The sequence below is a fragment of the Copadichromis virginalis genome, linkage group LG4, assembly GCF_057382275.1.
Source record: "Copadichromis virginalis isolate Kocher_CV1m ecotype Utaka linkage group LG4, C_Virginalis_male_GT1.1, whole genome shotgun sequence".
NCBI lineage: Eukaryota > Metazoa > Chordata > Actinopteri > Cichliformes > Cichlidae > Copadichromis > Copadichromis virginalis.
Window position 1 is genome coordinate 2,871,782 of NC_140621.1, and position 22,631 is coordinate 2,894,412.

Below are 22,631 nucleotides of genomic sequence, written 5' to 3' on the forward strand. Positions count from 1 at the left end.
TTTAAATTACAAGTGCACTTGTTGCCCAATCAGATTGTTCAGATATGCTTATAGTTCTAAAAAATGAAAGCTGCAGATTCAGTGTGAGTGGCTTTATTATAGATAGATTTTATGCGTGTAGTGTGTAAAGGCCTTAAATGAAAATGTTTCTTCCTGTCCCAGAACATTACTGCACTCGACAAACGCTCCTCACACTGACAGCAGAGGAGCTCAGTGCCTTGCCATGGACACTAACATGTGGCGCATAGGTGCTGCCTTCAAATGTGAGGACTGAAATAGACACTTAAATATTAGAAAATCACTTGATGCACACTAAATCCTCACTGTGTTAAAGATAAATTGGCCAAGTCTACAAGTTCTTGCACCAATAAAACACCAGCTGCAACTCAGGCTGTAGAGCAGGTTGTCCACTATTCAGCTCTCACAGACAGCAGGCCCTCCATGTATTAAAGTGACCTTAAGCAAAATAAGTTCATGCTGGCTGCAGATTAGCACTGCTAGATGGATGAGAACACAGCACACACCTCCACATCTGTAACCTTTGCCCAGTAAACATTTTATCCCTAACCTTAATACCTGCATGAGCATGAGTTGTATCTTTATTGCCACTGAAGCGGATTAATTATCTTAACTTCCTTTTGTATGAATATGACCTGATTACAGACTCCGTCTACGTGCGCAGGACGGCAAAGAACACTCACCTGTCCAGCACCAGTTCTTCCAGCTTGTGCAGGTCGCAGGCAATGTACTCCAGAGCCATGTCCGTGATCCGAGGGCACCAAGACAAGTCCAGGCTGCGGAGCTTGCGCAGGTTCTCAGCGACCAGCTCAACACCATCATCTGTGATCTTGGAGCAGCCAGAGAGACTGAGAGAAGTCAGGTTTGGCAGGCTATGGACCATGTTTACCACACCATGGTTGGTGATCTCCCAGCACGAGTGAAGCCGCAGAGTGTGGGTGGTGTAGCCCTGTGGAGGAATTTTACTTTTTTAATTATGTCAGTAACTAGTAAGGAATTAAGAAAGATGAAGCCAAAAAAGTTGTTTGGATTCTAAGAAGTCCAATATAGAAAAAAGCTTGAGGACAGCTAAACTAGGCAGCACTTTATATCATTATTATTTTAACTTCCTACCTGCTTGGCAGTAAAGTAGGCCATGGCTGTGTCAGTGACATGGTAAGCCTGCAGGGTCAACTCTGACAAGTTGGGCAGGAGCTGTGAGATAGCAGCAATGGCATCATCCGCCACATTGATGCAGTCACTGACGCTGAGGGACGTGAGCCGAGCGTTGAGGCTCGACCAGAGGCCAGCCTCTGTGAAATCGTTGCAGCCTGACAGTTCGAGATGCATCAGGCCCTGCATTTGCTCCAACATAACCTGAAACACAAGAAATAACATGTGAAATGTAATTATACCCACAGACACTGTAAAGTCTCCTGAGCCAGTGCTGGACAGCAAACATTGGACAACATATTATCTAAAAAAATGAATGAATGAAATCATTGTATGAGGCTACAGAGCGAGGAGAGAAAGTCCTGAGGTCATCACTATCAGACGTAGTGTCTGACATGCAATAAACCCACAGGTTTTATGGTGAGCTCACTGACACCAGCAGTCATGCAAATCTTTCAGTTCATTTTATATATTTATACAGCGCCAAATGGCAACAACAGATGCCTCAAGGCTCTTATTATAAGGTAAAGACCTGCAATAATACAATCTACATCTGTGCTCAGATTAATGAGATGGATGAAAAGAAACTCAAGCCCACAATCTTTCATTCTCAATATACCATGTGTTAGAAAGCTGTGATTGCTATTACTGACACACTGCCACAGTGGGGACTAGCTAATCAATAAGAGTGATCAGGAGAACCATAAATTCTGATCTAAAAGCCAGTTTTAAAAGATCTAGTAATCATCCAATCACTGTGGGGTCCTCCCACAGGACAGTGAAAGGTGTGAATGTGAGTGTGTATGGTTAGCCCTGCGTTAGCCCCACGCGTTAGCCCCACGCGTTAATAATAATAATGGATACTTTATTGATCCCCATGGGGAAATTACTTGTTTTTCTCTGCATTTGACCCATTCTCTCAGTGAAGCAGTGGGCAGCCCACTAAGCAGGCGCCCGGGGAGCAGTGTGTAGGGACGGTACCTTGCTCAGGGGTACCTCAGGGTAGCCGTTAAGTGGATTCGAACCGCCGACCTTCCGATCATGGGGCGACCACTTTACCTACTGAGCTATCCCTGCCCCAGGTTAGCTGGCACAGGCTCCAGCACAAACCTAAGCTGACCATGAAGTGATCAGCTGTCTACTTTCTGTGTTCAGAAACCTAAACTGGCACTCTGTCAGCAGGACAAAGACCGTCGATCAATCAAGCTTCAGTGATCAAGGTGACAAATCAGCTGTCTGAGCTAACACATATACGCAAATACAACTGAAACATTTTTATGCAAAATCCATCATTGCTCTCATTACTGACACATCAATCCCATGTTTCATGCAACAGTTGTCACTGGTTATATGTCCTTTTATTTTCCGCAGAAAGAGTCTAATTCACAGACTTTTATAATATTGTTGCTGCATTAGTGTCATCAGCAGTGATGCCTTAAATATCAGGGCTGAAACTGATTTAAAGACAGAAACAGTTTGGGTAAAAGTACAACAGCTGCCAGTTATTTAAAATCTCTGTTTTGCTGGTTACATGTCACCAGTTTGTCTCAGCAAAATACACGTTCTACTGTTCACTGTGATAAAAACTCACGAGGTTTGTGTCAGGGAAAGTGAGCCAAAGGTGGTTTCTCTGTGCTTCACGCTGTGCTTCAGAAATGAGAACAATGAATGAATGAAAGTAATGTGCGTGCTAACAGGTGAAACCAGGTGTCTGGAAACAAAAACTGTATTCATCTTCAAATAAGGGTGCAGCATGAACTAAAAGAGGAGAAGAAAAAGCAGTTCATAAAGATCAAACACAAATGCAATTTAAGACACGGGGAAGTAGAATCTACATTCTTAATGGCTCGATCCACAAATAGTGATAATAAATTGGTACATCAATGGTGGTGCTTTCATTGCTGATGAAACTGCGAGGAAGAGCTTTTGCAGGTATGGCTTGGACTGAACGTTTTATTCCAAACACACTGCGACTTACCTCCAAACCAGCATCTGTGATTGTGGACCTCTTGAGGCTGACTGACCGAACACCCTTCTTGGACAGCGGGTAGTTGTCAATGAACTCACAAATGTCAAGGTCTGAAACACCGACTAAACAGAACGACTGAAATCCACGCAGAGCAAAGGCCTGGAGGCTGACAAACTCCTTCTCCCCATTGGGCAGTAAGGTGTACAGCTCTTTAGCATGCAAGATGGGTGTCACTCCTTCCCAGAACTTAGGCTGGTACAGCACCTTGCGCCACGTCTTGCACACCTGCGCCAGTACACATTTCTCCGCTGTGGTGAAGTACCAAAGCAGCCGGTTGAGCAGCTTCTCATCCAGAACGAGCTGGCGCTCCAGCAGTACAGGTTTGGGCAGGGTGAGAGGAGGAAGCTGGCAAAGAGATGGTTTCAGACCCACCAGAGGTTTCCCAGGCTCAGAGGGCAGGAGAGGAGCTGCAGCGTGGGGCATACCTGGACCATCCAGGTGGTGATGGTGATAGGATAGAGAAGATGGTGGAGGAGGAAGGATGGAGGGTACAGAGGAGGACTGACACAGGCGGTTCTTGGCGGCAGGCGTCCCCTTGGTGATGCTGGCACTGCCCAGGCCGTTGGGCTGGCTGGGAGGCAGCTTCACCATCCCGTTACGAGTCACACAGGAGGACTTCAGTTCACTCGGTGTGGACATGTTCAACATTGGGAATCTGGTGAAAGAAAGCAAATGCAAAGAGCGCCGTTAAACACTGAAAGACAAAACTGGAGACAAATTTACAGAGGAATGAAAAATTACTATTCTAACACATTTCTGTGGAAAAGATTATGAATTTAGATTTAAACAATTTGCTGATTTGCAGGACTAACACATCTGAGGTCATTTTAAACTATTCAAACTGATATTGCAGATTTATAATTTCTTTAAATCTCTGCTTTCATGGGCGCCGGTTTAGCTTCCTGGAATGAGCAGACGACCACACGCTGCACAGCTGAGCCCGCGGCCTGCACGTCTTCCCCTCTTTCTTTCCCGTCAGTCTTCACTATCCCTATCAGAAATATGGCTACTTTCATTAGACCACTGTGAGCAGATCTGATGCTGTTTGTCTAAATATATTGTTTCATTTATTGTGCTTCCAGCTGGGCCTTCCAGGAAGAGCAGAGGTGCTGAGGCGTGCGAGGGACAGGTGTGTTTCCTTTGGCGTCGTGCTCTTGATCTAAGCCAGTAACTACAGCTATACTCCTAAACATTCGTTACATACAAATTATAGTAGCTACCATAAAAGTTAACCAAACTGCGTCCACTGTGAAAACTCTGACATCTTATTTGAAAGCTATTCTACCCACATGATGTTGTAAATTTTCATAAACAGAAGCTTGTTGTGTCCAATATTTTGAATTTGCTGTGTGTTTAAAATGGCACACATTCTGTATGTAGGAGTCATGTAGAATTCTTTACAAGTCCTGTTTGCTGGAAACAGAGCTGCTTCACCTTCAAAGTAAAGGCTGTGCCTTTAGCAGCAGCTGAATAACAAAGTCCTTCTGTTGGTCCAGGCTAGGGTTGCCAACTCCCTGAAAAATAAATAAGGGACACCTCGTGGCCAGGGCCGGGCGACCCAGTTGTCTTCACCCTTCCCAGTGTGGTGAATTTTCTAGCTCTTTTTTTGTGTGTGAAATTATTTTTTTAACCATTTGACTTGAAGTTGATTTAAGTAGATGCATATTCTATTCTTTGTGATATGAACACATGTGAAACAAATGATCATTTAGCCATTTATTTTTAGCTCAAAATGACAACATTAACACAGTAAAACAGGTCTCTTTCTTAAACAGAAGCCTGTCATGCTTAACTTTTGAGAATATAAGTAAATCTTTCTTTAAAAGAACTCTGTCCTGCTTAACTTAAAATAATAGAAAACAATAGAAAGAAAAATATCCTTGTAACAGTGCACATTTAGTGCATTTAGTACAATTGGCTTCAGTTGAGGTATTATTTCAGCTTTTCTAATGCTAATCAGCTGCTCCTGTTTGTAAACCCGCTTGTTCCCATGGTTACGCATCATAACTCATCATCATTATTCATCTATGTATTACTTTTATGTATTAGTCATCTATTTGTTGTAATCATCTATCCTTGCAGTTGTTTATTACACAAAATAAATTATATTATCACACTTCTGGCCACATAGCGCTGATATTCACTGCACATGCCCATATTAACGTTTTCCAGCCAGGTGTTTTCCTTTTCCCATTCTTCCCTTTCTCTGAGGGGAACAAACATTGCTGCTCTAATGCTGGGCTCACACTGTGCGGTTTTTGGCCCATTTTGAGCCGATTTTTGAGTGATCGGACCGATTTTGGCCTTCATCGTGCATCGTGTAGTATACGTGGGGTAACGAGAAGTGATTAACACCTCACGACCAGCTCCCGATCATCAATCGCTCGTGAGGGTCTCACCACAGGCGCTCACACTGCTCACGCGCAAACGTAAACGTCGGTGAAAAAGACGGAGCAGCACGGCTGTGCAGCGTGTGATCTGGACACAAGCGATGGAGGCACAACTTGTAGAACTTTGGAAAGCTCATCCGAGCCTTTTCGATGTGGCATCACAAAATTATCACGACCACAACAACCGTGAAAATAGTTGGATTTACACTGCTGCTCAATCACAGCTGCCCGATCAATGTTTTTCATTAGCAATTTAGCAAAGTTGATGGTGGTGGTGTGTCTGTGTGAGTGAAAGACAGAGAGAGCGAGCGACAGATTTTCTGTTATAACCTTCATGTTATGTTGGCACAGTGTGAGCACTCAGGTCGCATCAGAGCATCGGGCCGTATAGTGTGAGACCTGCATCGTGACATACGAACTTCTAACCCCTGCGAGTCAATCGTGCAGTTTGAGCAGGAGCTGAATAACGTGACTGAAAAAATCGCACAGTGTTTGCCCAGCTTTAGGTGTACTGTCGTCCGAGACTTGCACCGCAGTGACGGCGTTTGTTCCCCTGTTGGCCATGCTTCTTGTTGTGGTCATCTGTTGTCTTCCGGTATTTTCTCCGCAAGCGACCTTTCCTCGACCAATGAGATGAGCGGTAATCTGAATTGTCATACTCGAATTGTCATAAGTGTGCTGTCAGCTCATTGGTCACAAAGCAGGAGAGGGGCTGGGAATTATGCTTTCAAACAAAGCGTTAATTCCATTAACATTTATAGACTACTTTTGATTCTCACTGTATTACGGGACAAAGTGCGTCCCTTATTAGCTCAATACGGGACGTGTGCTTTTGTTTCGAAATACGGGACGATTCCGTATTTTAAGGGACGGTTGGCAACCCTAGTCCAGGCAGCAGGCCCCTACGTCTCCCCAGCCTCCTCCTCTGGCTCCTCTGGCAGGACATCATAACATAATCTCAGCATCTACCCTGGTCTTCCCGTCTGTTGTGTCCATCTGGGGGCACTGTAGTTAGACACCTTTACTTCACTGGCTCCTTTCAGTGTGTCTCTGTATCTGGGAGAGCTCAGAAACCAGAGGCCTATATCTGTCATCTCATTCTTTCAGTCAGTACCCACAACATTTGAAGAGCTAAATCCACAGCTTTGTTCTCTGTTCACCATGACAGGCTGGTCCACAGCGCTCCTCACTCCTTCCCTCACTGCTTAAGAAGACCCAGAGATAATCCCACAAGTATCGCTGCCCAGTCCATACTGCACTAGAAGCTCGTGGCCTTTCTGTGGGCGGAGGGTCCACAGGAGGATTGACACATGTAGCTGTCCCCAAGACCAGGCTCCAGGGTGGGGCCTGGATAACCTGGATCCAGGTGAGTTAACATGTTTCAGTGTGATTCACACTTTGCTGGCCAGGACCAGTCTGCCATCAGAGAACCTACCAGGGCTGGTATTACTGTAACATCTGCTATTGGAGGTAAGTCAACTGTAGCTCAGGAGGTCAGGCTGGTCATCTACTAATCAGAGGGTTGCTGGTTCAAACCCCATCTGCTGCCAGTCTGTAGTCTTGTGTGAGATAGTAACCCTCATGTTGCATCGTTTGGAATGTGTTAGGTAGCCCTGACCCCGTTATTTGAACACTCGGTCTTCTTGCTAACGTTAAAAGAACCTGACATGATATCGAAGTAAAAGACAGCACAGTGTAAAGGAGTGAGGCCTGTTCTGTGTGCCCTCCCTGTATCAGTAGCATGAAAGCTCAAACCACTCAGTTATATAACATGGTGACTGTGGTGCTCAGACGCACAGCACTATCTCCCTGTCCAATTCTATTAACACAGCTAGATGTGATGCTATATGCTATATGTGCATGTATGCACAACAAAGGCACTTTTCAGTATGAACACATTGTGCATTTTCTCACTTTCATGTCTTGTCAGCTCCTCAGCAGACTGGCACTGCCTCTGCAGTAGCATAAACAAGGTTCATCCATTACATAATACGCCAGTGTTGTCAGCAACTGTGGCTACAGCGAGCACAATGAAATGTTTCAGAAAGCAAACACTTCAGAGTAACGTCAGGAGAACCCATCAGAGCAAAGACAGCTGGAACAGTCCCTCTGATATCACAGATGCAAAGTTTACCATAAAGACTACACAGATAACACAAAGTGATGCTACACACAGTCTGCTGTGCCACGTAGCAGCAGTGCTAAACACAATTTAGCTGATTCACATGAAATAGCCAAGTCTGTGTAAAAAAACCGAGATTTTTGGCCCCGAGGGTTCACAGAGGGTTCTTTAATTATCGGGGGCTTCTCTGTGTTATTGGAGTTTTTACAATATTAAATGTTTTTAAGGTGACTGTTGTCACAGTTTGGTGCTATTTAAATGAAACTGAACTGAATTAAATTGTCTTGATTTTTGTCCCATATTACAGGCTTCTCTTTCTTTAAGCACTAAATCAGAATCAGAACAGGAAATGATGCAGGTTACAGTTGCTCCAAGACAGTAACTGTAACAGACTATTTAAATAACACATTGTTACAGATGTAACAAGTTTAAGGAAAAGAACTAATACAGAGAAACCACTCAATGAAATCCAACATTCCCGAGTAGAGGAAACACATGTACACATACAATATTGTCATTAGCAGGAAATATCGGTAGTCTGTTCCCTCACATGTGATTCTTACTCAGCATTATGAACTGTGGGTGCAGCTGTGGAGTGTCAGAGTCTGTTTCCCACAGTGCTAGCTGATTAAAAAAATAATAGTTCATGAAATATTGTATATTTGAAACAACTGCAAAGAGTTTGTGTGAAATAATTCAGGCAATCTATAAAGCACTTTTAAGCAGCTGTTTGATTTTGTGATATATAAATAAAATTGACGTGAGCAGTGGTTAGCCTGTTATCCATCAGTTAGCCGGGGCCTTTCTGTGTGGGTTCTCCTGTTAGCCTTGCACACACTGATCTGTCCGGGGTCTACCCGACCCTCCACCCTGTCACCACTGATACAGGCCCATCAGTTTAGAAAGTGATGGATGGCATTCATGCAAAAACACAGAATAAAATAAATGTCTTTAACCCAAATTGTGGAGTAGTATTAAAAGCAGGGGTGATACAAAGGCATCCAATCAGCAAGCCAGACAGAGCACATAAAGACTGGGCAAGAAGGAAACCAGAAAGCCAAACTACACTGTAAATAAAAATATTAATACATGACAAAATGACTGGGAATAAGGCACAAATATCAGTTTCAGGCTGACCGCCTGTTGCTGCATTTCTTAGAGGGTCCTGCTGCTATCTCTGTTTTTCCTTTAAAGAATAAATCTATGTGCCAAGCATATACTCCATGAGGTACACCCGCTCATCTGCTTACTAACACATATATCTAATCAGTCAGTCACCTAGCAACAAGTCAGTGCACTTAGACAAGGTCGAGGTGACCTGGTGAAGTTCAAGCTGAGGACCAGAATGGTGATGATTTGAGTGAATGTGGTTGGCTGGTGTTTGAGAAACATACATGACGTCACAGAGATGGTCTGAAAAAGAGAAAATATCCAGTGCTGTGGCTCTCTGGGAGAAAAGGTCTCGTTGATGTCAAAGGTCAGAGTACAACTGCTAGCATGCCACTCCTATCAGCTAAGACCAGGATGCTACAGGTCAGTAATCTGAGACTGTCCGTGATACCCACACGACCACAGCAGGAGCTGAGACGTGCTGCTTAACTCTGAACACTATAAGGACTCCCCTGAGCCACAGGAGAGGCTAAATGCACCTGCACACATGTGTATGTATGCACTGTGACTTTAACTAGAAAGGCTTTAAGAAATTCAAAGAGCTGAAGGAAAGTAGTGCAAAATTTAGATTCGAATAAGGCTTTGGTTGTATGACAGTGTGTACTGTCTTAGTGTGTTTTTGTTATGTTTGTTTGTTGTTAGACATTAAAATAAATCTAGATATTTCAGTCCCTGGTTGTTGTGTTGACACATCTCTATAACATCGCATGGCGATGGGGGGCAAGACTCGAATGGACCAGACCCCCGAGTACATGGGGGGGTCGCACTCCTCAGCCTCTCTGGGAAGGACTATGCCAGAATACTGGGAAGGAGAACTTGTCCATAAGTCGAACCTCAGATACGTCCGTGTTGTGGGACACTGGACCAACTCTCTGTCCTCTCAAGGAGATTTGAGGGTGCGTGGGATTTTGCCCAACCAGTCTGCATGTGCTTTTTGGACTTGGAGAAGGCATTTGACCACAGTGCTTTGCGAGTATGGGGTCTGTGGCCCATTGCTACAAGCTGTACGTTCCCTATACAACAATTTGAGAAGCTTGAAATCAGTCAAACTCATGGTGGCAGCTGGACTCTGCCATTGCTGCTCTTTGTCACTAATCCTGTTCATAATTTTAGAAGAATTAGAAGGTGCAGGAAGGCTTTACTTTGGTGGCCAGGATTTCTTTGCAAGTGATGTGGTTCTGTTGGCTACATGGGGTGGTGGCCGAGTTCGCTCTGGATTGAGGCCACGACTGCAGTGATGCAGATGCTGCATGTCCTTTATGGTAAAGAGAGAGCTGAGCATGGCAGCAAAGCTCTGCCCTCACCCATGGTCACAAGCTCTGGGTAGTGACTGAGAGAACGAGATCCCAGATATAAGTGGCAGAAAAAAGGGTGGCCGGCCTCCCCCTCAGAGATAGGAGAAGTTCCTTCATTCGAGACGGACTCAGAGTAGAGTCGCTACTCTCCAAGGATGCCTCCTGGGTGAGGCGCTCTGGGTGAGGCGCTCTGGGTGAGGCGCTCTGGGCATGTCCCCCTGGGAGGAGGCCCCGGAAGAAGTAGAAGGAAATGGATGGATTAATTAATTAATTAAGGGCATAAAATGTAAGAACATAGAACATAAAATCAGTCTCTATGCGGATGATGTGTTGCTTTTTCTGCAAAACACACAAACCAACCTCTCTGAGGTAATTACTTTAATAAACTGGTTTTCAAGAGTTTCAGATTATTCAATTAACTGGCCAAAATCTACAGTTCTCCCCATTAACTGCTCCTTCCATAATTCTTCCTCTGCCCCACTGCAATCCGGAAATATTAAATATTTAGGTATTAATGTCTCTCCTAAGCTTTCAGACTTAACTAAATTAAACCACATCACACTTCTAAAGAAAGTAGAAGGCGATCTGACTAGATGGAAATCTTTACCCATATCACTCATGGGAAGGGTCGCCACTATAAAAATGATGATCTTGCCAAAAATAAATTACTTATTTTTGATGATCCCTAACAAACCATCACAAGATTGGTTCAGATCTCTGGATTCATATATTTCCAAATTCCTTTGGAAAGATAAACCCCCGCGTATTAGCTTAAAAACGCTACAAAGAACCAAGGATAGAGGAGGATTAGATCTGCCTAATTTTCACCAATACTTCTTAGCCAACAGGCTTCAGTTCATCTCAGAATGGTTAAAACATACCTTCTTAGATGAGCCCTGGCTAGATGTTGAACAGGCACTATGCAAGGATCTAGAGATTTCAGACCTACCATTTATTAGCTCAAACATCAAAAGACATGAATGCTTTAAAAGTATCAACATCAGCTTTTCTCTAACAGCATGGTGGGAGTTTCTAAAAATAACGGAGTCTTCATTAATCCCATGCAAACGTACACCTATCTGGAATAACCCTGACATATTACAAAACAATAATATGATTAATTTCCCAGAATGGAGTTGTAAAGGAATTAAATACTTAGAACATATATTAGAGGGAACAGAATTTATTCCATTTGACAGACTAGTTGCACAATATGGGATCAACAAGACAAGATTTTTAGAATATCAACAAATTAAATCCATAGTAAAAAATAAATTTAACCTCAGTCAAGTTGAATTACAAACACCACTAAGTGCGGCACATTTTCTTACTCTTAAATCCCCCAAATTATTATCTAAAATATACAGAACACTTTCTAAATTAGATGAATCAATATCACTTCCTATTGCAAAGTGGGAAGCGGATTTATCAGTTAACTTAGACCAAAACTTCTGGTCTCAGATTTGCTTAAAAACCTTTAAATTAATTAAAAATCCCAGTCTGCAATTAATACAATACAAAATACTACATAGAGTGCACTATACAGGTCATCGGATGTTCAAGATGGGCTTTACATCTTCCAACAACTGCTCACACTGTCAAGGCAATACACCAGACAATTATATCCACGCTCTTTGGTTCTGTCCACCAGTGCAAAGGTTTTGGCGCGAGATATGTGAAGACTTATCGAAGTGTCTGAAATGTAACATTCCAACTTCCCCCTTAGTGTGTTTGTTGGGCAGCTTAGATAATGTCACTTCAGAAAAGAATATCGCCCATATGGTTTTCATTGCCCTATGCATAGCCAAGAAAACAGTCCTCATGAACTGGAAAAATAAAAATAATCTTAATTCTAACCAATATAGAAATTATCTATTAGATTACATTAGTCTTGATACAGCCTCTGCCACCACATCAGATCAATTGCTCTGGGCTCCTTTGATCAGCTCCATCACCTAGTGGGGGTGGGGGGTCATAGTTTGGTCCCGCCTTCACTGTTGTGATTGGTGTGGGGGTAGGGACAGGCTTAGGGCGTCGGGGGGTTCCCCGGAGGCATCTTCCTTGGGGGGCTCAACCCGGGGTAGCGGTCATGTCCGGTTGGGGGCTCTGTTGGCTCTCAGGTGACTGTTTCCTCGCGGCTGCGTGCAGCGGGGCTAGGGGAGGGTCTGTGCTGACGGACGTGGGTTACTGATCTGGTAGCCTGGCTGCCCCTGGGTGGGTCCGGGATGGGCGTGAGGTTCTGGGGGCACTCCGTCTCTGGGCTGGGGCCCGGGCCGGGCCTCGGGGGCTTGGATCCTGGTTGGTGTGTTGCCGGGGTTGTGGGCGGGTGGGTGCATGGGGGCCCGGCCCTGGAGCGGGGTGCCGCCGGTGCGTCGAACCACCTGGGGGGCTCTTCAACTGGTGGGGGAGATGGTCACATCTTGCAGGAGCTTTCCTCTCTTCAGGAACTCTCTCTGCAGGAGGGGGAGATACAGGAGAGGTGGAGGAAGATCTCAGCCTGGGCGTTTACTGTCTTATGTAGTCTGGAAGATGAGTGGATGGTGGGGTGGGTGCAGTTTTCTCTGTGGTGGGGTTGGGTGGACTGTCCCGGGCTCTGTGGGGCCGGGAGGCGCTGCTGCACTGGGCCCCGGTCTGGATGGGCCTGGGCCCCCTTTCCCTGGCGGGTCGCGGAGTGTGGGAGTGCCTACTGGGGTCAGCGGGGGAGCTGGCCCCAGGGAGGGGTTACCTGCCCCTCCCTTCCTTCCCTCCCCATCTCCAGCTGCCTCTCTCTTCCCGCTCCACCACAACCACCCACACATGCAGGGCCTTGGAGTAGGGGTATGTCACCAGGGTGCAGAGGAGGCTACCCCCCCCCCCCCCCTCTGTCCCCTTCTGGCTGCCTCTGCCTCAATTTTATCCCACAACTTAGACATTCACATTACTCACACTCTCATTACACATACATATAGGATCTTGGGGGTGGGCACAATCACGGAGTCCAAATTACCATCAGGGTGTACACCCCACCCCTGGCGTCGTTGCCCACCTCTCAATTTTAAATACACGTAGACATTGAGGGCTAGCAGGAGGGACCATGCGCTTACCTGCTGCTCCTTGGCAGGTAGCTCCAAGCCCTCCTGGGTTTTAATTGCACCTTAGAACACACATGCATCAACGCTACAATGAGCGGGTGGAGGGAGGTTTGGAGTCTTCTCCCACCCCCATTCTCTGCGGCCTGCTGGAGCGGGAGGGCTAGGTGGAGTTGGCCGTCCGACTGCGGTCTGGGGTGTGGGGCCTCCCTGCTGCTGCGGAGTCGGGGCGGTCTGCCTCTCCCCACCGCAGGGAAAAGGGTAACACCACCTGGGTCTGGGTGCAGTTCCCCCCTCCAGGGGCAAGGGTACCTAGACCCGGTTTGTAGAGTACGCTTGGGGAGTGTGATCGTCTGTCTCCACGTTGGTTGAGTGTGGAGTGAGTGCATATGAGAGCCTGAGGGGGGGAATGGATGTTTGTGTCTGTGTGTGCCTGTATGTCTGTGTCTATATGTCAGGTTGGGTGTCAGACGCCACCTCTCTGGGGACACCTCAGGCCCTCCAAGGTTTGGAGGCCTATCTCCACCTACCACCACTTCCCCTGCCGGTGGCGGACTCCCTCAGGTGTCGGTGCGTTGGTGGTTCTTTGTGTCTGGGGGTGGGCGTCCAGGTACACACCGGCTCACTCCTTGGCGGCCGCTTATCGGGGCCTGGAGCCTGGGGCTCGCTCGGGCCCCTTCGGGGGTGGGGTGCCCCGGGCCTCTCGGCCTGGGGCTCGGTCACTCAGGCACAGCTGGCGGCCGGCGGAGCTCACGGGCGCGTCACTGCAACTCCCCCTGGCTTCTGCTCCGCGGCTGCTGAGTGAGCCCTCATCTGGGACTCTCCTCAGCTCTTTCTGGGACAGTGGCGCGGCTGCCCCTCTGTTGGTCTTCCTTGGTCTCTTGTGTTCTGGGGGCCTCTGGATGTCTGGAGTTTTGATCTCCTCCATACCTGCTTCACACCCTGGAGGACGGGGCTGTGGCCCCCCCACACTCCCTAGCAGATCGTTACATGGAGAAACCTTTGGAATACAAGCGCGCTGATCCACACAGGTATGCACACAGGTGTTCACTGCTCGTAGACCCAAATTACACCTTTCTTGGCTGCTACTTCGAAGCACATCTGTCCTGCGTGCTGCACAACAACATTGAATATTTAGTATTTACTGCTGTTTACACTTAGCTAGATTAATGCGATGGTGTTGTGTTTAGTATGTTGCTTTGTTTTTTGTTTTTTTTGTCTTTTTTTGCTTGTTTTCTATTCTTCTCTCAACAGGTGATCCAGGAGATTTTTATTTTTTTTCTCCCCCCCTCTCTCACTGTCCCTCTCCCCTTCTGTTTTTCCTTTCCTTCCTCTTTCTTTCTCCCTTTCCTATCTCTCACTCATGTCTGTCCCGTCTGTAACATCTGAAAATAAAATATAATAAATAATAAAAACAAAGATCGACCAAATGGACCAATACGGCAATGCCACGATGATCCATTTGGCAAAGTAAATCCATTGGGTATCCTTGTTTGTCTTCAGACAACAATTCTGATGGCTAAAGAACCAAATGGGACAGGCAAAAAGAAAAAAAAAAAGGAAATGGATGGATAATAATAATAAGCAACAAATATAAAACTTTACAGCAGTTTTACAAATGAGACATTTTTATCCACCGAGGGACTGATAATAATTTTAATGAGACTTTACAGAAAGTAAAATGACTTCAAATAAATGTTACTGTTATTAATTTAATTGGCTACCTGTGCAGCTCCACCACGCTGTTGTAGAAAGAAGTTCATCTTGCTTACTTATTTTCAGTTAAAATATCCTGTAGCAGCAAAAAGGAAGTGCTGAAATTAACTAAGTGAATATAATATTGTTAAATATTCTTCTGGAAACAAAGGCCCTGCGTTAACATTAGTTATATCTGTTATATCCCAGTGATTCTGGTAACTTCAGTCTATTTATTACTGCCATACGACAACTTTTTACATTTTTTTCACAAATGTAAAAAGTCCATCACAATGTTTGACTTTTTTCCTTTATGTTACTTTTTTGAGGTGCGGAGCTGTTTGTTTGTTGGAAATATCTGTTATAAATCATTTTGACACCCACTGTAAACTTCACTGTCAGTCAAAATATTGTTTATGCCTATCTTTGAGTATCACTATAGGGAATATATAATCATTTACTTTTCACTAACAGGGTTTGATGATCCCTTCTGACTCAGCTAGCCTGAAATACCCAAATCTGACCCGAAGCCCTTTTTATATTCATCTGCTTTACCACAGTGGAAACTATCACAACATCACAAATAAACAACTGGATAATATTGTCCTGAGCGAGGCACAGGGGACAATCATGTTTGATGCTAGTTTTTTATTTTTTAATAAAAACAAACCAACTGTGTGCTTTTAAATGAAGCCACAGGTCCAGACCAGATCAGCTTTATTTATACAGCACGTTAACATGAAACCAGGCTTCACAAAGTGCTGTACATATACAAACAGGATAAAGAAAAATAAAATCAAACACGTTGAAACAAAGTCAGTCGACTCCTTAAAGAGTGCCAAAGGCCTGCCTAACATGCACGGTCACCTCTAAAGTTATACTTAGTTTCTGGTGCCGAGCTGCTGATTGGCCGACCTAAGCTAGCGGGCAGGTGTGTATATGTTCAAACACTTCCTGACAGAGACCCTAACCCGCTCACAGGGCTAATCTTAAGGCTGTTCTGTTTAAAAAGGGATTAATAATAAATATTACCTAATGTCATGAATATCTCTGCTGAAGATGTTATAAAATACAAGATATGATTTAACAATCGTTCTTATATTTCCGTACATGTCATTTTAGTTGTGAATCTTTTGCATTTTTCATACTGATTTTCTGTGCTGTAGTGAAAACAATCCACAGAGGTCAATGTTATCTAATTGTATTATAAGGAACCAACAGGGAATGAAGGGGAGAGGACAGACGGCTCTGAGAGGGAGAGCATGCCTGACTTACAGACTACTTTATGATATATTCAAAAAGTTCAAACCATGTTTCAACAAGTCTATCAGAGCTGTCCATACAACACGTTAAACTTTGTTATTGAAGTTTATGATCAGTTTCTCTTTATTAGTCTATGTGGAAGTCTTTTAAGGGTGTTGTCATTACAATATTCCTTAAAAGCCTTTACTTGTCCCAGCTATCTTCCAATTAATCAAAGATGCATTTCGGCTGCTGTCAATCAGCTACAGAAATCTACACGAGTACAGGCGACGGGCGATCGTCTTACGGCCTCTAACTGTGAACATGTCTCTGCTGCGGTGAGGTCCTGTTAGGCCTCGATGCAGGATTCAATACCGTTAATGACTAAAACAAACTGCTGTTATTAAAGGAAATTCATTGCACTGATAAATTCCAGTGTATTCATGTAAATGAGTCCACGAGGTTCTGTACTTGGACCGATACGTTTGACATGATATATTCCTCTCTCAGGACGTATTTTTCAAAAACACTGCTGATGATCAGAGGCTCAAAACCAACTAGAGAAAAGGTTGATTCTGTTCATCTGGACGTGGCGTTTTCAGTGAGCTTTGATCAATGGTCATGAGAGTTATATTAATGATGAAGGGACTGACCTCCCAGCCCATTGTTCCTTCAGTGGGCTGGTTTCAGTCATCATGCAAATGTCCTGTTTATAAGACTGAAACCTGCAGTCAGCTGAGACTGAAGACGTCACCTGATGATGACGAAACGTTTCTCCCACTGAAAACATCCAGATGAACTGAATCAACTTTTTTTGCTTACCTGCATGATTGAGCGTGCACCAAGACAACTAGAGAAACTATCAAAACTTCTAAATATTTTTGTTTTCATTTCTTATTCTTACACTTTATTTTTTTTTAATTTCTACAGCTGAATCCTTTAAGATGCTCTGCTAAACCTTTACTGCAGCCACTGTCAGCCACTTGTTTGTGGTCTCTCTCCTTCAGTTTGCCAAAATATCCTTGGGTAAGAGACTGAACCTCATATTTGCTCTCTGGGCAAACTGCATCCCTGGAGTATGAATGACTGTGAATGTTAGATAGAAAGCACTTAGGTGTAGAAAAAAGTGCTTGTGCAAATGAGGGAATGGCGCTTGTTGTATAAAGAGTGCTCAGACAGAGTAGAAAAGCACTATATAAGAACCAATCCATTTACCATGGATTGGTTCTTATATGCAGAGTCACCGATGACTCTGTTGGGTAGAGCCAACAGAGTCATCAATGAACTGAATTATCTGAGATTAACCACATTTTTTGGAAAGCTGAGTTGAATTTCATATGCCACACCCAGGCCTGACCTTCTGTCAGACCTGCTGAATCAAGAAATCACTTAAATACAACCTGCCTGAACAGTAAAGTAGGTCACTGACATCTGTAAGTCTGGAAAGAGTTATAAAACCATTGTAAGGCTTTAGTAAACCACATGGAGAAAACCTGGAACAGTGATGAACCTTTCCACAAGTGGCCAGACTAACAAAACCAGTCCAAGGCCGCATCAAGAAATCACACAAGAAGTCCTAAAAAAGCTCAGATCAACATCTAAAGGACTGCAGGCCTCACTCGTCTTAGTTAAGGTCCGAGGATAATATTTTAGCCCAAAGCACAAAGACGACCAAAAACGGTTACAAAGGTTCATCTTAGATTTGCCAAAGAAAAAAAGACTTTAGGGAAAATATTCAGTGAAACTGAACTTTTTGGAAGGTTTGAGTCTTATTACATCTGGTGTAAAATTCACACAGTATTTCATAAAAAGAACATCATGCCAACAGTGGTAGTGTGATGGTCTGGGGCTGGAGCGCTAGCTGCAACTGATGGAGTGGTCTCGTCAAAGACTTAAATCTGATCGAGATGTCAAAGCATCTCAGGCTGTTCGTGCGAGAAAACCCTCCAATGCGGCTGATCAAAGTCGCATGTTTCATTTAATCATGTTATCTCTGTCTAATATTAAAATTTGTTTGATGACATGAAACATGGCAGTGTGACAAACATGCAAAAAGAAAAGTTCAGGAAGGGGCAAAGACTTTTTCACAGAACTGTAGCCATGTACACCTCAGAATCCATCGTGCTATTTCTATCAGTACTCATCAATAAACACCGGTGACCCAGGTCCACTGAAGTGTTAGATGCTTTTTCTATCCTGGCATTCCTGCACTGACAGTGGTTTGCATCGTGTTGTAAGCCTTTCATTCATGCAGACATGTCTTGATTGTAGACTTTGATGGTGACATGGATCAGTGCTACTGGCTGGGATTTTGTAAAGACAGTTTTCTTATCCAAGGGAAGAAGTGTGAGATCATTCACTTTGATTATCTTCTGTGGTCTTTGTGCATTTCTTTTTCTTAAGACTGTGTCAGATTGGTGACCTGGCATGAATTTCTCTAACAGTTTTGGTTGGTATTTCTTGTGATGGCCTTCTTAGCACTGACGTCTCTTTTCACCACATATTGAGAGCTTTGGTGAACAGCTATAAAATATGAGTTCAGCATCTTCTCTCTCCACTCTGCGTTGTGTCCTCATCTCTCTATCTCTCGCTTTCCTCTGAGCTGCCAACTGGTCAGAGTAGATAGCTGTTCACCTTTTAATATGAAGAGAAGGAAACAGATGTGCTAATTCTGCTTTGGATCAAAAAGCTACGATATAAAAGAATACACATGATCATATTCAAAGGCAGATGGTCTATGAATGGCTTAAGACCTTTCATCACCATGTAAATATGTATGTTTGCATTCCTCTCATGTTCATATATATAGACTAATGCAATACTTTTGTTATGAAGGATGTTATTATCAAAAACTCTGGTAAAAGCACTACAATCTGAAAGTTGTGACAACATGGGCAGCCAGAAGACCAATGCAGGCAAAAGAGGTGCAGCACAGAGACAGCGGACCACCAAAGGGTCGGACGTTTTTTAGGTAGAATGGGGCTCAAGAAGAGCCAGCCGTTTGCATGCACTTGGAAAAGAAACGCCAGAAATAAAGATCAAACTGGAAAAAACACCAAAAAGTGATGGCAGAGAGTAATCAATCACATTCAACAGCTGCATGTAAAAGCCTGGGAGGTATAAAGAGAAGTCATGGTGGGAAGTTCCCGATGCGGCATGAGCCAATAGCAGCATTTTTAGATCAACTAAGAGACGGCGTGTTGGAGCAGGACAGGAGCCGGCTGAAAACTCTGCTGCCCGTTGCGCGTTTGTGAACTCTAGAAACTATAAGTACAAGCTTCTAAGAGCTCTGTTTGGGTAATATAGTAATAACATATATATTCTGGTGGGGCGCACCCACTCAGGAGAGTTTATGTGAGGAGAATGATTTGACATTCAATTCTAGAAGCCAATGAATTGAAGAAGGGGTTGACTTTTCCTCGAGCTACATGATGACAAACCTGCCATCAGCATTTGAGGTTTTTTGTCTGCTTGCTTTTAAATGAATACAAAAATGATACATGCAGGGTCAAAACTATGCATAAAGTACACAATCGGCACTTTTCTAATTATTCTAAATATTCTTAACTATTTAAACATCTTTCAGTATCCTGCTCTGTCTGCACACCACAACCTGAGTTTGTCAGGTATCTGTTCTTTAATTTTAATAACGGTACAGTACTCTGTTTTGGTAACTATTGTCCATGATGTAAATATGTAAAGACTGTGTGTGCTTCTGTTCTGTGTCCTGTTCTGTTTGTTTACGTGTGTTTTTTGCTGCTGTTACAACCAAATTTCCCCCGGTGGGACAGTTAGAGGATTCTTCTATTCTAAAGCACAACTTAGATCTGGTCAAATGTCCCTTTGGTAAGTTTCCCTCTAAATACATTTTCAGTAGCCGAGTTTTTGGATATGTTAGTTCAGTTTAAATGATTGTAATCCCTGCACAGACTTGATTTTTTTAAGTACTGTTGGGTTTAGTTTTTTTAACCTTTATTACGACAGAATAGTTGAGAGTGGACAGGAAAGGAAAACTCGGGTCTCTGCTGTACCTTTGTGGCATATAGCTCGCTTGCTCAACCTTGTGAGCTACACAACCAGTTTCATTTTGGAAAGGTTATTCCACAACTTTAGCGTGCCTTGCTCCACAGCAGGTGTTTCTGCCTTGCTGATGCATGTATCATGCCTAGCAGCCGGTACAGTTTTCTCCAGGTTGAATGACTCACCTCGACTCCTTCAAACATTCTCACCATAAAGCTTCCCTTCAAAAATGACGTTTCTTTGTTCACATGATCACCTATAAACTTTATAAAGTGTCAGTTTTAGATGGTAGCCTCTCATTTAATGGTGATGTAAAACTTGGACAGTGGAAAGTGACACATGTTTCCAGTTCATGCCTGGCATGTGCAGACTGGTTTCTGGGCTGGATCTGAACCAGCATCTTCTCCACTGAGGCTGACAGTTTGGGCCTTTGTCCAGTGGCTCCTCCAACTCTTTAATAGCAGCTTCACACTGAGACCGTGCTGACCTGAGTAAACCTACAATTCTGTTTTTCACATTTGTTCATGCAGAGAAAAGTAAGAGAACTTCACCAGGAGGCAGACATTGTAGAATCAGTGCCACTAAATTCTTATTGCATGTTGATTTTTGTATATCTTTGGCCTTGTGTTCCTTTATGGGAAAAGAAAACCAAATAATTACCATTTTTAAGCGCTGTCTAAAGTGTGTGCTGAGCATTCACTGTAGAAAAAGAACAACTCAAAGACCAATATAGCCAAAACATTTCTATCAATGATGAGCGTAACTTAACAAAACTACTGTTTTGTGTTGCTATGTGTGAATGAAGTCATGTGACACATCAGGAGTGACCCCTGCCTGAACAGCAGAATCCCTCCCAGTGAAGCCTGCAATGGTTTAGTTGTTGTCAGATTAAAGGAAAGGAGCGCCAGCCTGAAACGGGCTGTATATCACTACATGTAATATATCACTATTTGCCATCTCGAAACAACCTGTTTTCTGGTGAACCCTCATGATACCACTGATGGTTTTATTCGATAACATACACAAGTGAAAAACTTGCATGGGTGTGGATTTGAAAGGATGTGGCCCTTTACCAAGAATGACCTAACAACCATCCTGAACTGCATTATTAAAAGATGTCCCACACATTTAAATTCGAAGCGAGCTCTTGGTAGCAGGCTTTCCTAACATACTGCTTTTTCTCAATTTGACCTACTTAAGGAGCCTTTAAAATATGAAGCGCAGAAACGCGTAGCGGGCCCACAGAGAATGAAGAAGAGCTGACAGAGCATCATGGGTGGAACCGGGAACAACAGCAACACAAAGGAAACATTGCAGTCCAAATGGATTCCTAAAGCCTGTTTCACTGTTAAACAAACAAGAACGAAAGAGCGTGCGTCATTGACAGACGTTGACGTCATTGTGTTTGTTAACAATACGCAGCTCGATGCGGTTGATCAGCTCCGGCTCCTGAAGGCCTCACGGTGCACACAAAGAACTAAAACATCCACCGCCATTCACCCACATCACCCTCTTCCTGCAGTCTCCTCTTTCTCGCTGTGCGCGGAGGAGCTGCGGCGTGGATGCTGCTGCCATAAAGTAACGCCATCCATCCATCCCCGCCACACACACCTACACCCTGCGATCACGGACACATTTCCCTCGGCCGGCCCTTTCCGCAGTTTACCTTGTAGATGAAAAATCACTCGGGCATTAATCCATGATCAGCACGTCGCTGTCGCTGCCTCGATCACGGTTCTTCCACCGGTGCGGCGCAGAATGGGCGAAATAAATAATTATTACGAGCTGGTCCTGCGTCCAATCGCCGAGCTAAAGATGCGCCATAGACAGAAAACCACATTCGGCTCCTCTGCAAAGTCGTTCGCATCCAAGCACAAGAGCTTGTCTATTGTGTTTTCGATCGCCGAGTCCTACAGTGGCCCTTTCTGTCTCGTAATTTCTCCTCCACACACACATGCACACACGCAGAGCGGAGAGGCTCAGTCTCATTTAAAGAGATAGGCGAGGGCAGCTGGAGCAGCGGCGTGCACAGAGCCACCGTGTCTGCTTCTTATGTAACCCGAGGAGCAGCAGCTTCTGCATGCTGCACACCCCGAAAACCAAACACCAACAGCTGCTTTACCTGTGCCCGTGTGTGTATGTGACTGCTACCTGAAGCAACAGCGCACGTGATTCTCCACTCGTGACAGACAGCAAACTTCACTGAACCCCCATTACTGTGGAGGACACACAAAACTGTGTGTAGGCCGCTCATATGATGCAGAAGTTGGAGCAACATTAAACAATTTGCTCATGAATAAAGAAGCGAGTTATTTAACTCTTCACCAACTGGGTGACTCCGCATGCTCCGACTATTACAGCATTTGTAAACATGCTCTGTGAAAAACTGGTGTTTGACCTTAAGAAAGAGTTCAGGCTGCCACAGTTATC

At 44.3% G+C, this 22,631-nt stretch overlaps 1 protein-coding gene across 2 annotated transcripts in view; it reads right to left on the reverse strand.

The window, feature by feature from the left end:
• fbxl16 (F-box and leucine-rich repeat protein 16) overlaps window positions 1–22,377 on the reverse strand; it is a 29,657-nt gene extending 7,280 nt beyond the window's left edge. Inside the window, exons 1-4 of one of the 2 annotated variants that reach the window (XM_085453129.1) lie at window positions 21,868–22,372; window positions 3,149–3,854; window positions 1,132–1,374; window positions 702–967 (exon numbers count right to left, since the gene is read on the reverse strand). In XM_085453129.1, coding sequence (XP_085309255.1) covers window positions 702–967; window positions 1,132–1,374; window positions 3,149–3,847 — 1,208 coding nt within the window. In that variant the 5' untranslated portion in view covers window positions 3,848–3,854; window positions 21,868–22,372. Of the gene's footprint in view, window positions 1–701; window positions 968–1,131; window positions 1,375–3,148; window positions 3,855–21,867 lie in introns of both variants that reach the window. The other variant, XM_085453130.1, reaches the window with a different exon arrangement.
• Between the last annotated feature and the right edge of the window lie 254 nt (window positions 22,378–22,631).